Here is a 17816-nt window from a genome sequence, read left to right as displayed (position 1 = left end):
ACCCCTTAACGACCAGAGGTATTTTTGGTTTTGCATTTTCATTTTTTGCTCCCCTTCTTCCCAGAGCCATAACTTTTTTATATTTTGATCAAAATGGCCATGTGAGGGCTTATTTTTTGCGGGACGAGTTGTACTTTTGAACAACCCCATTGATTTTACCATGTGGCAAACTATAAAATGGGAAAAAATTCCAAGTCCGGTGAAATTGCAAAAAAAGGGCAATCCCACACTTATTTTTTGTTTGGCTTTTTAACTACAGTATGTTCACTAAAACTGACCTGAAATTATGAGGCTCCATGTCATTATGAGGTTCTTTTTTATCTAATACCCGTAGCGTCTCCATTTTTTGTGATCTTGGGCTGGGTGAAGGCTTATATTTTTGCATGCCGAGCTGATGTTTTTATGGATACCATTTAAGGATGCATTATCATGGTGACCAAAATAGTAATTCTGGCGTTTTGATTTTTTTTCTTGCTATGCCATTTAGCAATCAGGTTAATTCTTTGTTATTCTTTTTTTTTATAGATCGGCGATACCAAATATATATGATTGAATTTTTTTTATTGTTTTATTTTAAATGAGGCAAATGGGAGACTAGAAGCTGCCACAACCCGATCGGCTCAGCTACATATAGGCGATGATCAGATCGCCGATATGTAGCTGAATTACTCACCTGCTATGAGCACCGACCACTGGGTTGCGCTCACAGCAAGCTGGCACTGACAACCGTAGAGGTCTCCAGGAGACCTCTGGTTGTCATGCCAATGAACCGATGACCCACGATCATGTGACGGGGTCACCGGGGGGCGGATTTCCAGCCTGATGGCTAGAAGCACTTGTTAAATGCTGCTGTCAGCGTTTGACATTGACATTTAATGGGTTAATAGCCGCGGGTGGATCACGATTCCACCCGTGGCTATTCCGGGCACATGTCAGCTGTTCAAAACAGCTGACATGTCCTGGGAAAGATGTGGGCTGTTGAGCCCACATCAAAGGGAGGGAGTCTGACATTGCCTGACGTCGGAAAGGTGTTAAGATTGAAAGTTTGAAAATTATGATTTTTTTTTTCTAAATTTTCGCCAAAATTGTGATATTTTTTCAAATAAAAGCAAGTGATATTGACTTTTTTTACCACTATCATGAAGTGCAATATGTCACGAAAAAACTGTTTCAGAATCACTGGGGTAGATTGAAGTATTACCACATAAATTAACACTGGTCTGATTTCTAACATTTGGCCTAGTCATTAGTTGGAACCTGTCACCAGAAAAAATGTTACCAACCTGGAGATATGGAAGTAATCTCTAGATTAATAGTGTTATAATGCTGGCCAGCACCTGCATGTAGCTCGTAGCTACACGTAGCGCTGCAAGAAGAAACTTAACTTTATTCTTCCCAGCATAACTTCCATTTAAGTCACAGGGGTGGCGCTGGCACTGGTTCAGTCATCACTCTGAGAGTACAAAACGATGGCTACGACCTCACCCCTGACTCTGACTGGCAGCTGTGCACCAATGCAGGGGAGTGTCAGTCATGGCCAGGGGTGGGGTTTATGCTGCTGCTCTGTATTCTCAGAGTGGTGACTGAACCAGCACCGGCACCACTCACCTTGACTGAAACCATGCCCCCGGCTCTGACTGATGCTGGCTCTGCTAACTTGTCAGTCAGGACCAGGAGGTGATTTCAGTCACAGTGATGGCACCGCCACAGGTTCAGTCACTGCTCTAAGTATATAGAACAGCAATTGTATCCGTACCCCTGGCCCTGACTGACACTCTCTCTGCATTGGGGCTTAGCTGTCAGTCAGATCTGCAGGCGCAGTTACAGCTCTGTATACAAAGAGCAGTGACTGAAGCTCTGCTAGCGACCTCCCCTTTGACTGAAATGGGAATGCTGCTGGGGACAATAAAGTTCATTTTCTCCACACAGCATTAGGCTAAGTGCAGGCGCTGGGCAGCATTATAATGATAATAACCTGCAGATTAACCCCATATCTGATGATTAAAAACATTTTTTCTGGTGACAGGTTCTCTTTAAGGTCAAATTTACTTGGTCACTAAAGGGTTAATCTTTTCTCACAACCAAGATCCTCTATGCCCTCATCATTTTTGTAGTTCTTCCTTGTGCTTTTTCTAACGCCAGGGCATCCTTTCTTCAAAGTGATATTCAGAACTAAACTGCATATTCCAGATGAGGGCTCGCAAACATTTTATAAAGTGGTAGCATTACATCCCTGTCCCTCAAATTCATGCCTCTTTTAATACACAACAAAATTCTGCTCGCTTTTGTAGCTGCTGATTGACATTGCATGCTGTTTTTTAGTCTGTAGTCTACAAGTAAGCCCAGATACACCTCTGTAAGTGACTAGTTTACTCGTTGTAGAACATGATGCTTGCATAATTAGTGCCCATGTGCATAACTTTATATTTTTCAACAATGAACCTAATTTGCCAAGTGGATGTCCAAACATTCAGTTTGTTCATATTAGCATGAAACTTATGAACATCCTTAAAAACTGCACTATACTACATTGTTTGATTGTTTGTCATCTACAAATATAGAAACAACACTATTAATCTTATCTCGTATATCATTAATACATAAATTGAATAATAGCGGAGCCACCACTGAACCTTGAGGAACACCACTTCCATCACTTAGGTTCAGTCTTTAAATCAGTTTTTGCCCAAAGTAAAAAGTTTAGTGGTCTTTATTTATCCTGGAAAATCTTGTGCCTTTTTTAAAAATTAGTACCACATTAGCTTCATGTCGTTTGGTACAGTATCAGTCATAACTACTTTTAGCCAACTTAGTACATTGGTCATCATATTATGTGCACTGGCATTGACCCCATGCACCACAATCTCGTCTTTCGTATATACAGTTAATTTATATATTTAAAGAAATTCTTGGTATTTGTCTAACTTTCTTTGGCTCCCTGCTGTTCTTTTTCTATTTTAGTTGCTTTGATTACTTTTTTTTCACAGATTCTATTCAGATTCTTTTTTTTGTAAATTCTAGATCTGATCTCTCAGAATAATATATTCTGTATACCCTTTGTTATCATTAATTACCCTCCTAATAATAGGTATGCTTGTTAAAGGAATATATTTTGCATTTTGATTGACAAGTATAGATTTATAGTACCCTTATTTATCATTTTTACCAATATCACTATCTGACAGTAGCTGCTCCCAGTCAAAATTGTTCGTGAACAGTGACATTTCCAACAAGTTCTGCATTTCTACAAATGACCATTTCCTACAGAGCATAGACAAGCCTCTTGTTGGGGTCTTTGATGAATTGGCCCATAAAATTATCCTGCAACAAGCTGAGAAATTTTGTCTCTTTTACGGTAAAAGGAGAAACATGAACCCTGTAAATATCTGGGCAATTAAAGTCTCCCATAGTCACTACTTTAGCCACCTGTGCAGCCGGCACCATCTGATCATACAGCCAACCCCCCAACTCCTCAGTGATGTTGTAAGAAGGTTCTCTAAATTACAACTATAATTATTTTGTCATCACTTAGCTCTTTATGTAATTCCACCCACAAGGTTTCAACTTCCCCACAATCTTTCTCTCTTTCACATTACTCCTAACACACGGACATACTCCTCCTCCTTTTTTTTCACCTATCTTTTTGAAAAAGCATGAAACCAGAAAGATTTACAGCCCAATCTTGTGATGAGTCCAACTATACCTCAGCCAGGGTTCTGTTGTAAACTAAAGAATAATCTAAAGTTTATATTTGTGAGCATTAGCCAGCAAAATATTATTCTAAAGCTGCATTAACTGGATGGTCATTTCCTGTTTTATGAGAATCAAATTCTACAGATAACAAGAGTTAAACCACCATGACATAGATTGGATTCATTTATGGTCTAGCAAACACAAATACAGCAGCTGAGTAAACATACAGACAGGTCAGTAAGGACAAACCTTTGGTCTAAAATGGATGTAATTTGCTCTCAAGAAGAAATATCATTACATAAATAGTAATAAATGAAGACTGTCTGCTCAGATTAGATCAATTGAGTCTTAGACTGGACATACTGCTATGGTTCTCCTGAATCTGTAATATGGTTCTAATTACCACAAGTAAAAGTAATTTGGATGACTAGAGTACATAGATGCCTTACTCTCTTCAGAATGAGTTAATTAACTCCAAGTCCCATAAGAATATTTGATTTTCCAACTCACACAGCAGATTTGGTTGTCCGTAAGACAACCTGATATGGCCGACTCATTCATTTGTTTAACATGTTGAACACTTAATTAGTGAAATAAAACAAATGCAGATGTCATCTAGCAGAACCTTCTGATCAATATGGGTCTGGTTCCTGGCTCCCGTAACAAACAGCCAAGATAAGACGTGGACAGTTTGCTGCAGATGAATGTAGTATTATAAGAAAAGGTCATACGACATAAGGACAGAAGTTCTCTTTAACGAACCATTTGACACCGTGACATTGGGTAAATTATGATTGAATGTCTTAGATAAGGTCTGGTATGGGGATCTCTGCTTTACTGTATGCTAAACAAAAGTGACTCTTTTTTTCAAATTTTATTTATTTTGTTTTCCTTATAGTCAGAAGATGACAACACTGTTTTGTCAGTCACATAACATAGAACGGCTGGCGGCATATATTTAGTGAAGCAACCAGAATTTCTACTCTTGACGCCCAATAAAAGCAAAATGTCTCTCAGTTGATTAAATTAGTAAAACAAAAATATACATTTAATCAATTGTGTTCACTTTGTAAGTCATATCGCCTGGTTATTCTCATTAACCCCTTCCCGACATTTGACGTACTATCCCGTCGAGGTGGGGTGGGCCCGTATGACCGCCGACGGGATAGTACGTCATCATCGATCAGCGGCGCTCACGGGGGGAGCGCGGCCGATCGCGGCCGGGTGTCAGCTGCATATCGCAGCTGACATCCGGCACTATGTGCCAGGAGCGGTCACGGACCGCCCCCGGCACATTAACCCCCGGCACACCGCGATCAAACATGATCGCAGTGTACCGGCGGTATAGGGAAGCATCGCGCAGGGAGGGGGCTCCCTGCGGGCTTCCCTGAGACCCCCGGAGCAACGCGATGTGATCGCGTTGCTCTGAGGGTCTCCTACCTCCCTCCTCGCCGCAGGTCCCGGATCCAAGATGGCCGCGGCATCCGGGTCCTGCAGGGAAGGAGGTGGCTTACCGAGTGTCTGCTCAGAGCAGACACTTGGAAAGCCTGCAGCCCTGCACAGCAGATCGTCGATCTGGCAGAGTGCTGTGCACACTGCCAGATCAATGATCTGTGATGTCCCCCCCTGGGACAAAGTAAAAAAGTTAAAAAAAAAATTTTCCACATGTGTAAAAAAAAAAAAAAAAAAAAATTCCTAAATAAATAATAATAAAAAAAATATATTATTCCCATAAATACATTTCTTTATCTAAATAAAAAAAACAAAACAATAAAAGTACACATATTTAGTATCGCCGCGTCCGTAACGACCCAACCTATAAAACTGCCCCACTAGTTAACCCCTTCAGTAAACACCGTAAGAAAAAAAAAAAAAAAACGAGGCAAAAAACAACGCTTTATTACCATACCGCCGAACAAAAAGTGGAATAACACACGATCAAAAAGACGCATATAAATAACCATGGTACCGCTGAAAACGTCATCTTGTCCCGCAAAAAAAAAGCCGCCATACAGCATCATCAGCAAAAAAATAAAAAAGTTATAGTCCTGAGAATAAAGCGATACCAAAATAATTATTTTTTCTATATTTTAGTTTTTATCGTATAAAAGCGCCAAAACATAAAAAAATGATATAAATGAGATATCGCTGTAATCGTACTGACCCGACGAATAAAACTGCTTTATCAATTTTACCAAACGCGGAACGGTATAAACGCCTCTCCCAAAAGAAATTCATGAATAGCAGGTTTTTGGTCATTCTGCCTCACAAAAATCGGAATAAAAAGCGATCAAAAATGGTCACGTGTCCGAAAATGTTACCAATAAAAACGTCAACTCGTCCCGCAAAAAACAAGACCTCACATGACTCTGTGGAGCAAAATGTGGAAAAATTATAGGTCTCAAAATGTGGAGACGCAAAAACTTTTTTGCTATAAAAAGCGTCGCTGGTTTCACACTTGCGTTTTTGTCTGCAGCGTTTTTTGCACAAAAAAACGCATGCGTTTTTTCCCTATATTTGACATTGAAAACGCATGCGGTTTTTTTGTACGCGTTTGGTCGCGTTTTCAAACGCATGCGGTTTTTTTCTGCATGCGTTCATTTTCAGAAATACAACCTGCAGTATTTTCTTGCGTTTTTAAGCACATGCGTTTGTTTGCGTTAAAAACGCATGCATTTTTATCGAAAAAAAACAGAAAACACACTGAAAAGCCACCCACCACCATCAAGGTGATAAAGGGATCCAAACCCTAACCCTAACTCTACCCCTAACCTCACCCCTAACCGTTTAATGAACATTTTCTGACAGTCATAGTGCCACGTATTTCAGTGCCACGTATTTCAGTGCCACGTATTTCAGTGCCACGTATTTCTGTGCCACGTATCACGTATTTCAGTGCCACGTGTTTCAGTGCCACGTATTTCAGTGCCACGTATCACGTATTTCAGTGCCACATATTTTAGTACCACGTATTTCAGTGCCACGTATTTCAGTGCCACGTATTTCAGTGCCACGTATTTCAGTGCCACGTGTTTCAGTGCCACGTGTTTCAGTGCCACGTGTTTCAGTGCCACGTATCACATATTTCAGTGCCACGTATTTAAGTGCCACGTATTTCAGTGCCACGTATTTCAGTGCCACGTATTTCAGTGCCACGTATTTCAGTGCCATGTATCACATATTTCAGTGCCACGTATTTAAGTGCCACGTATTTCAGTGCCACATATTTCAGTGCCACGTATCACGTATTTCAGTGCCACGTGTTTCAGTGCCACGTATTTCAGTGCCACGTATTTCAGTGCCACATATTTCAGTGCCACGTATTTCAGTGCCACGTATTTCAGGGCCACGTATTTCAGTGCCACGTATTTCAGTGCCACGTGTTTCAGTGCCACGTGTTTCAGTGCCACGTGTTTCAGTGCCACGTATTTAAGTGCCACGTATCACATATTTCAGTGCCACGTATTTAAGTGCCACGTATTTCAGTGCCACGTATTTCAGTGCCACGTATTTCAGTGCCACGTATCACGTATTTCAGTGCCACGTGTTTCAGTGCCACGTATTTAAGTGCCACGTATCACGTATTTCAGTGCCACGTATTTCAGTGCCACGTATTTCAGTGCCACGTATTTCAGTGCCACGTATTTTAGTGACACGTATTTTAGTGACACGTATTTCAGTCACGTTTAGGGTTAGGGTGAGGGGTAGGGTTAGGGTTAGGGCTAGGGTTGGAGGTAAAGTTAGGGTTAGGGTTTGGATTACATTTACGTTTGGATTAGGGTTGGGATTAGAATTATGGGTGTGTCAGGGCTAGGGGTGTGGTTAGGGTTACCGTTGGGATTAGGGTTAGGGGTGTGTTTGGGTTAGGGTTTCAGGTAGAATTGGGGAGTTTCCACTGTCCAGGCACATCAGGGGCTCTCCAAGCGCGACATGGCGTCCAATCTCAATTCCAGCCAATTCTGCGTTGAAAAAGTAAAACAGTGCTCCTTCCCTTCCGAGCTCTCCCGTGCGCCCAAAAAGGGGTTTACCCCAACATATGTGTTATCAGCGTACTCGGGACAAATTGAACAACAACTTCTGGGGTCCAAGTTCTCTTGTTATCCTTAGGAAAATAAAAATTTGGGGGGCTAAAAATCATTTTTGTGGGAAAAAAAAGATGTTTTATTTTCACGGCTCTGCGTTATAAACTGTAGTGAAACACTTGGGGGTTCAAAGTTCTCACAACACATCTAGATAAGTTCCTTGGGAGGTCTAGTTTCCAATATGGGGTCACTTGTGGGGGGTTTGTACTGTTTGGGTACATCAGGGGCTCTGCAAATGCAACGTGACGCCTGCAGACCAATCCATTTAAGGCTGCATTCCAAATGGCGCTCCTTCCCTTCCGAGCTCTGTCATGCACCCAAACAGTGGTTCCCCCCCACATATGGGGTATCAGCGTACTCAGGACAAATTGGACAACAACTTTTGGGGTCTAATTTATCCTGTTACCCTTGTAAAAATACAAAACTGGGGGCTAAAAAATCATTTTTGTGAAAAAAAAAAAGAATTTTTATTTTCACGGCTTTGCGCTATAAACTTTAGTGAAACACTTGGGGGTTCAAAGTTCTCAAAACACATCTAGATAAGTTCCTTGGGAGGTCTAGTTTCCAGTATGGGGTCACTTGTGGGGGGTTTGTACTGTTTGGGTACATCAGGGGCTCTGCAAATGCAACGTGACAGCTGCTGACCAATCCATTTAAGTCTGCATTCCAAATGGCGCTCCTTCCCTTCCGAGCTCTGTCATGCGCCCAAACAGTGGTTCCCCCCCACATATGGGGTATCAGCGTACTCAGGACAAATTGGAAAACAAATTTTGGGGTCCAATTTTTTCTGTTACCCTTGTAAAAATACAAAGCTGGGTGCTAAAAAATCATTTTTGAGAAAAAAAATAAAAATTATTTTCACGGCTCTGCGTTATAATCTGTAGTGAAACACTTGGGGGTTCAAAGCTCTCAAAACACATCTAGATAAGATCCTTAGGGGGTCTACTTTCCAAAATGGTGTCACTTGTAGGGAGTTTCAATGTTTAGGCACATCAGGGGCTCTCCAAACGCAACATGGCGTCCCATCTCAATTCCAGTCAATTTTGCATTGAAAAGTCAAATGGCGCTCCTTCCCTTCCAAGCTCTGCCATGCGCCCAAACAATGGTTTACACCCACATATGGGGTATCATCGTACTCAGGACAAATTGGCCAACATTTTTTGGGGTCCAATTTCTTCTCTTACCCTTGGGAAAATAAAAAATTGGGGGCGAAAAGATCATTTTTGTGAAAAAATATGATTTTTTATTTTTACGGCTCTGCATTATAAACTTCTGTGAAGCACTTGGTGGGTCAAAGTGCTCACCACACATCTAGATAAGTTCCTTAGGGGGTCTACTTTCCAAAATGGTGTCACTTGTAGGGAGTTTCAATGTTTAGGCACATCAGGGGCTCTCCAAACGCAACATGGCGTCCCATCTCAATTCCAGTCAATTTTGCATTGAAAAGTCAAATGGCGCTCCTTCCCTTCCAAGCTCTGCCATGCGCCCAAACAATGGTTTACACCCACTTATGGGGTATCATCGTACTCAGGACAAATTGGCCAACATTTTTTGGGGTCCAATTTCTTCTCTTACCCTTGGGAAAATAAAAAATTGGGGGCGAAAAGATCATTTTTGTGAAAAAATATGATATTTTATTTTTACGGCTCTGCATTATAAACTTCTGTGAAGCACTTGGTGGGTCAAAGTGCTCACCACACATCTAGATAAGTTCCTTAGGGGGTCTACTTTCCAAAATGGTGTCACTTGTAGGGAGTTTCAATGTTTAGGCACATCAGGGGCTCTCCAAACGCAACATGGCGTCCCATCTCAATTCCAGTCAATTTTGCATTGAAAAGTCAAATGGCGCTCCTTCCCTTCCAAGCTCTGCCATGCGCCCAAACAATGGTTTACACCCACATATGGGGTATCATCGTACTCAGGACAAATTGCACAACATTTTTTGGGGTCCAATTTCTTCTCTTACCCTTGGGAAAATAAAAAATTGGGGGCGAAAAGATCATTTTTGTGAAACAATATGATTTTTTATTTTTACGGCTCTGCATTATAAACTTCTGTGAAGCACTTGGTGGGTCAAAGTGCTCACCACACATCAAGATAAGTTCCTTAGGGGGTCTACTTTCCAAAATGGTGTCACTTGTAGGGGGTTTCAGTGTTTAGGCACATCAGGGGCTCTCCAAACGCAACATGGCGTCCCATCTCAATTCCAGTCAATTTTGCATTGAAAAGTCAAATGGCGCTCCTTCCCTTCCAAGCTCTGCCATGCGCCCAAACAATGGTTTACACCCACATATGGGGTATCATCGTACTCAGGACAAATTGCACAACATTTTTTGGGGTCCAATTTCTTCTCTTACCCTTGGGAAAATAAAAAATTGGGGGCGAAAAGATCATTTTTGTGAAACAATATGATTTTTTATTTTTACGGCTCTGCATTATAAACTTCTGTGAAGCACTTGGTGGGTCAAAGTGCTCACCACACATCAAGATAAGTTCCTTAGGGGGTCTACTTTCCAAAATGGTGTCACTTGTAGGGGGTTTCAGTGTTTAGGCACATCAGGGGCTCTCCAAACGCAACATGGCGTCCCATCTCAATTCCAGTCAATTTTGCATTGAAAAGTCAAATGGCGCTACTTTCCTTCCGAGCTCTGCCATACGCCCAAACAGTGGTTTACCCCCACATATGGGGTATCAGCGTACTCAGGACAAATTGTACAACAACTTTGGGGGTCCATTTTCTCCTGTTACCCTTGGTAAAATAAAACAAATTGGAGCTGAAATAAATTTTGTGTGAAAAAAAGTTAAATGTTCATTTTTATTTAAACATTCCAAAAATTCCTGTGAAACACCTGAAGGGTTAATAAACTTCTTGAATGTGGTTTTGAGCACCTTGAGGGGTGCAGTTTTTAGAATGGTGTCACACTTGGGTATTTTCTATCATATAGATCCCTCAAAATGACTTCAAATGAGATGTGGTCCCTAAAAAAAAATGGTGTTGTAAAAATGAGAAATTGCTGGTCAACTTTTAACCCTTATAACTCCGTCACAAAAAAAAATTTTGGTTCCAAAATTGTACTGATGTAAAGTAGACATGTGGGAAATGTTACTTATTAAGTATTTTGCGTGACATATGTCTGTGATTTAAGGGCATAAAAATTCAAAGTTGGAAAATTGCAAAATTTTCAAAATTTTCGCCAAATTTCCATTTTTTTCACAAATAAACGCAAGTTATATCGAATAAATTTTACCACTAACATGAAGTACAATATGTCACGAGAAAACAATGTCAGAATCGCCAAGATCCGTCAAAGCGTTCCAGAGTTATAGCCTCATAAAGGGACAGTGGTCAGAATTGTAAAAATTGGCCCGGTCATTAACGTGCAAACCACCCTTGGGGGTGAAGGGGTTAAACAATGAACAATGTAACAGCAAAATCTCTAAAACAATGCAGAGTTGCAAAAAACAAGCTTTCATATAGCTATGTTGACAGAAAAATTAAAAAGTTATCACTCTAGGAAGAAGGGTAGGAAAAATGACTGAAAATGGAAAATTGAAAGGTTAAAGCAGTTGTCTGATCTGGAGCTACAAGTCAGCTGCCACTATATGTGACTCTAGACTTGTGACTCCAGGAACGAGCAGTCATGTGACCATAAGTATGGGATATGCATACTCCCAGTCACATTACAACTAGACTGTTCCTGGCCTTATTCAATACACTTTCATTGAGTGAGGCTGGGAATACTTTCACTGGGGGAATAACTCAGGCCAGAGAGCATTAAAAGATAAATGTGATATCATTATCCAATTATGCCAGATAGGAGGAACAAGATGAAGAGAAAAGTTGGTCAGGAGGTGTTGGGACAGAATTGTGGCTGTTCCCTATGCTGACAGCAGCCAGATGTGATTATTTGTGGAGTTGCATATCACAGCTCCACCAACTTTACAGTGGCTACTGCCAGGTACTGCACAGCCACCACTATTTGCCTGAGTGGAACTGCAGAACCCAGCTGCAGGCACAATACAGAGCTGTACTGTTCCACTCTGTAACTGACCACATCTGGCCGCTGCCAGCATTGAGAAACGCTGTGAGACTGTGAGACGGGGTGCCGGATGTTGCACCCTTATCGATCTAATATTGATGACCTATCCTAAGTATAGGAAAAAAAATCACAGAAAAAAGGCGACCTTACTTACCAACACAGGTTATAATACCAATACACTAACAGGATGGAGCAGATCCCCATGATAAAGGTGTGGGCAGCACAGGTCCAAAATACTAATAAATGAACCACTCACAAACCATGGATGGGCTGGATGTTGAGTATTAAAATTGCACACAGATGGGGCATAGGGCGCCAGTCACACAGATAGGTTTGATGCAGAGTTTTTGGCTTACAGCCTGTTGATGATGCACATACTATTAGATCAGGCAAGCTGCCCAGCACCATATGAGTGCACCTCACAAGGACGGACTTCAACATAAAAGTACTGGACAAACTCTTTAGTTATGAGATGAAAACAGAGGAGACCCACTGATTATAGGGGGGCCTTCTAGCTTCAGCGTTGTGGCACTTTTAAAAAACTAAATTAAAGAGCCCTGTTTGCAGAATCTTTTACTCCAATTTAAAAATTGTCACAAAACTGAACTCACATGGACTCCATAATAATATAATAATCAATTGGGTCCCATAACTGCCTTGCCCCGGGTGCTTGTAACCCATGCTGTGCTATTGTTCTCGCTCTAAGGCGTTAATTCACCAAAGTGTTTGCAAAATTTCAATCATCATAAATTTTTCTTTGTCAAGCATTCACTAATGTGTATCTTTTCAAGCTGTTCTGTAAGAGAAACTGCGCAGGACGGGGAGCAGTGAGCCATACAGTGGCATCAATCATATACCCTTCTTTTCCAGGTGCTAGTACGCGGCCACACAAATCATAAGGTGGCCTACCCTGGTCAGATGTCTTCAATTTATAAGTTGGGAATACACTTTTATTATCCTTCGTATCTTATAGCAAAATCTTTTTCTGCAATTAAATTTCAGAAATCCCACTTTCAGCATCACATAAAATGCACATTATTTTGGCAATGTGCCGACACCTATTTTGGAGTAAGACCATCGGCTTTATATATTGGTGCAGTCATCAGGTATTTATAAATTACATGTACTGGTATATGTGAAAACCATTGTATTTGGCTAGCGGTAACCAATGTTAATAAGAACACATATTTCTGTGTCTAATATTTTGGTAAACTAAAGCTTTTCCCATTACTGCTGCCTTTTTCTTACTGCCTTTATTTCAGCCAATGTTGATTTACTGCCTATTTATATTACAGGTCAAGAAACTATTCATGTTCAGTAATTGAAGTCTGGTGTTTGTTCAGCTTGTATAGCAGAAACAACAATTATGCGAATGTGAAGTAAGCTAAGAAATTGTCGTGAAATATTTATGTCAGTATTTATTACGGTGGCATAGAAGGACCCTCAGGCTTATTTTAAAAGCATCATTATGCAATGAAACTGAAAATGAGGAAAGGACTCACACTGAAATAAAGAGCCAGAAATGGGGGATCACAGTGGATATGATATTAAGGGGTGGGTATTGATGGAAGAGTAAAGCAAGAGAGGTTAAAGGGGTTGTCTGGCCTTAGGCTTCAAGTCTGAAGTCTCCCTATATAATTGCAGACTTGAGAATTTTCACAGCATCTCCACAGCAAGTTGTGAGGATTCTCCGGTATTGGTACGAGAAGCAGCGTGTGTGACAGCAAGGATGTGCTTTGCATACGTGCGGACATGGGCCAACTAGATGTGCACAGCCTCTCTCAATGAAAGTGTCAACAAATGCATTTATTGAGGTCTGACACGTCTAGCCAGAATGTTTCCAGAAGTATATAAAGCACATTCAGCCCATGCAATTTAATTATATATAAATCATACAATATGATTATCTGGTTTTTATTTTAAGATTCTGTCTCTCACAGTTGAAGTGTACCTATGATAAAAATTCCGGACCTCTCCATTCTTTTGTAGGTGGGAAAATTTGCAAAATTGGCAGGGTATCAAATAATTATTATTATACCAGGAGAATCTTCACAGCATGCAGTGTGTATGTACAAGTATGCAGTCACATAGAGAGACTGCAGATTTGTACCCTATGGCCAAACATCACCTTTAAATGTTAAATATAAGGATGCAGCATAAATAATAATGGCAATTATGTGAGAGGAATAAAGTTAGCATTGGTAGTGGGACATATGAAGGTGCTCTCCCTTGAAGCATAGCATTTGGGGCAAGGTCCCATGGCATCTGACTGCTTTTAGTTAATGCCTAAATATATTTCAATAATGCTCATATTCGTCTTGTAGTCACTGCTGAGATACAAGGGTTTGTCCAGACATGGGTTCCAGTCACCTAGTGTCCGGTACTGAACCCTGAACATGGAATTTTAACAGGATGTCTGGTTTGCTGTTCGAGTTCGGATGCCTATTACAGTTAGTTGCAGCATAGCCAATCAACAAGTTTTTAGGCTGTGGAGTGAGGCACAGAATTAGACTGCGCACTTTGCAAAAAAGCCTTTTTGTGTACTCTGCTCATGTCTCAATGGGAGAGCTGTGCCAAAAAGCCACTGTTTGTACTCTGCACCCATATCTGTGGGAGTACTGTGCCAAAAAGCCCCTGTATGTACTTTGCACCCTTGCCTGTGGGAGTACTGTTCCAAAAAACCTCTGTGTACTCTGCAGCCGAGTCTGTACCAGTAGTGTGTCTAAAAAATAATTATACTCTGCAGCCATCTCTTTCTCATTTGTGGTACAAAAAATAATTTTACTCTACTGGGGGAATTGTAGTGCTGTTGCCCCATTTAGCTTCCTTTTGCAGCCACTTAGCCCTTACTATGGCCATATTACTGCCATGTAAAAGCACTGACGTTTGGGCCCCATTGACACTTATTAGGTTCAGGTCTGTGTCAAATTCGGGGTCACATTTGGGTCCCAAGCTGAACTTTTAACACTAGTTTGACAGAACCCAACAAACCCGAATATCCATGGATCTGCTCTTCCCTATCTATAACCAAGTGAAGGTGAAAACAAGAAATCAGGCAAAGACTCCATCAGTTAATGCTCAAATTCAGCCTTAGAGGCATGATGTGGAGGCCGGAGACATGTACTTTGCATGCTGCATTTAGATGTTAGTCTATGTTTTCCCGATGAGTTTTTTTGAGTTTTTGATGTTGCATATATTCTGCACCATTTTGGCAAATATAAAGTAAATTAGGTTACCTGTGTTTTTTTAATGCGTTATTCTGTGTTTTTTCATGTGCATTTTTATTGCGTTTTTTACTTAGCGTTTTTTGATTCTTGTTGGTATGTCATGTTTTAAATAAACTGCTTAGTTTTTTACACTTCTGGTATTTGGCTTTGACGAAATGTAATTGATATAGTCATGTGCAGATTACATGTGTTTTTATGTGTTTGCGCAGCAGATACACACAAAAAACACAAACGCATTTTTTACCTACAGATTTCCCATTTCAAATGCAAGTGTATGTGAAAAATCTGCACATAAAACTCGGCGTACCCATAAGAGAAATTGACACGTTGCGGATTTGAAACATGAAACATTTGAAACCGCATGTCAGTTTACTCTGTGTAAAAAAAGGCATAGTTGGCATGAGATTTCACAAGTTTTGAGAGTAACACAAATTTTGTTTTTCTCATTGTTTCCTGCATCATTTATAGTGGCAATTTTCATTAATGATTGTTATGAAAAAGTATAAATAAATAATTTATTGGGTCACAAAAACTTCAGAAACAGAGATTCAGTAGCTGAGCTGAGAAGAAGGCTCTAGGGCACATAAAGAAGTTCAGCAAGTGTCAGGACTTTCTCCTAAAGAGGAGTGAGCTACTTTATCAGTTTAGCACTAGTGCAGAGCTTGCTCTGGAATGGCAGCAGGCAGGAGTCAGTGCATCTGCACACAGTGAGGCAAAGGCTTTTAAAAACTGGCCAGGTGTCAAAGAGAGCAGAAAAGAAGACACCTCTCTTCAAGAAAAATATTGAGAACAGACTGATATTCTGCTATAAGTACAGGGACTGTACTGCAGAGGACAGGGGTAAAGCACTGATTAGGCAAGAATGGGCTGCCATCAGTCAGTTGGCCCAAAAAGATGATATCCAGTATGTTAGGGCAAAATGAAGACATCTTAAAGAATGTTTGCGTAAACTTAATATTTTTGTCCTGAAAAGTTTAAAAGGATAAGAAATGTTGATAATTGTATGTCAGTAACCATAAAAAATAAGACTAATTGATCTATTAACAATGAAGCAGCAAGCTTTGTGAGAAACAAAATTTGTATCAATCTCAACACTTTTGAACACGACTGTACATTCTCATTTTTTGGAACCATACACATTATTTAATAGCTTATGGTTAATACAACCCCTGTAGCAGATATAGTGTATAGTAATAAGGAATATGTACTGCCTTTTATAAGTATTTCTGAATATTAGATATATGAAATAGAGATGAGCAAGTATACTCGTTGCTCGGGTTTTCCTGAGCACACTCGGGTGGTCTCCGAGTATTTGTAAGTTCTCGGAGATTTAGCTTTTGTTGCCTCAGCTGCATGATTTACAGCTACTAGACAGCTTGAACACATGTGGGGATTCCCTAGTAACCAGGAAACCCCCACATGTACTCAGCCTGGCTAGTAGCCGTAAATCAAGCAGCTGCGTCAACAAAAACTAAATCTCCAAGCAGTTACAAATACTCAGAGACCACCCGAGCATGCTCGGGAAAACCCGAGCAACGAGTACACTCGCTCATCACTAATATGAAAGCACTTGGTTATACATGGTCTAGTAACAAAACCCCTGTGGAATGTGTAATATTTGCATACTGTGCAGTAGAAATGTACATATATGATAATTACATATCAAAATGAATAAATATTAATGTGAATACGCAAAGGTATCACAAATTATTTAGATCACTAAAATCTTCAGTAACTAAGAATAATATATATAAAATTGTACTATGTAACATTTATTCATCTGAATCCATAATGGAAGATATATCGCCCATTATTCTTACTTTGTACACTCGTAATTGTATCTTCATTTGATGAAATTGTGTCTAGTAGATCATTCTGCAAAACAATAATTGCACATTTTACAAAGAAGGAATATACATATCTATAGGTAATTTTTCAATATTTTGTGAACCTATTTTATTCGGTGTCTTGCCTATTTTCTAGATAGTAAATAGCCCAATTACAGTTATTATTTTGGGATATATTAGGTTTCTTGTAAGGAACAGCTAATGACTAGTGTTGAGCGATACCGTCCGATACTTGAAAGTATCGGTATCGGAAAGTATCGGCCGATACCGGCAAAGTATCGGATCCAATCCGATACCGATACCCGATACCAATACAAGTCAATGGGACTCATGTATCGGACGGTATTCCTGATGGTTCCCAGGGTCTGAAGGAGAGGAAACTCTCCTTCAGGCCCTGGGAACCATATTAATGTGTAAAAGAAAGAATTAAAATAAAAAATATTGCTATACTCACCTCTCCGACGCAGCCTGCACCTTACCGAGGGAAGCGGCAGCGTTCTTTGTTTAAAATTCGCGCTTTTCTTTCCTTTACTGAAGTCCCGGCTTGTGATTGGTCGCATGCCGACCATGTGGCCGGGACGCAACCAATCACAGCAAGCCGTGACGTAATTTCAGGTCCTTCAGGATTTTAAAATTACGTTCCGGCGTTGTGATTGGTTGCGTCGCAGTCACATGGGCAACGCAACCAATCACAGCAAGCCGTGACGTAATTTCAGGTCCTTAAGGATTTTAAAATTACGTCCCGGCTTTGTGATTGGTTGCGTCGCAGTCACATGGGAGACGCAACCAATCACAAGCCGTGACGTCACGGGAGGCTGGACACGCGCGCATTTTAAAATGGTCGCGTGTCCAGCCTCCCGTGACGTCCCGGCTTGTGATTGGTTGCGTCGCGATCAACCAATCACAAGCCGGGAGGCTGGACACGCG

General features: G+C 40.7%; 1 protein-coding gene across 1 annotated transcript in view; it reads right to left on the bottom strand.

The window, feature by feature from the left end:
* The window catches only part of LOC143775610 (uncharacterized), a 148541-nt gene that overhangs the window by 36174 nt on the left and 94551 nt on the right, over nt 1-17816 (bottom strand). Inside the window, exon 4 of the mRNA XM_077263952.1 lies at nt 16863-16917. Coding sequence (XP_077120067.1) covers nt 16863-16917 — 55 coding nt within the window. The remainder of the gene's footprint in view (nt 1-16862; nt 16918-17816) is intronic.

Source organism: Ranitomeya variabilis, chromosome 5, assembly GCF_051348905.1.
Source record: "Ranitomeya variabilis isolate aRanVar5 chromosome 5, aRanVar5.hap1, whole genome shotgun sequence".
Lineage (NCBI taxonomy): Eukaryota > Metazoa > Chordata > Amphibia > Anura > Dendrobatidae > Ranitomeya > Ranitomeya variabilis.
This window is presented reverse-complemented; position numbering and strand designations above follow the sequence as displayed.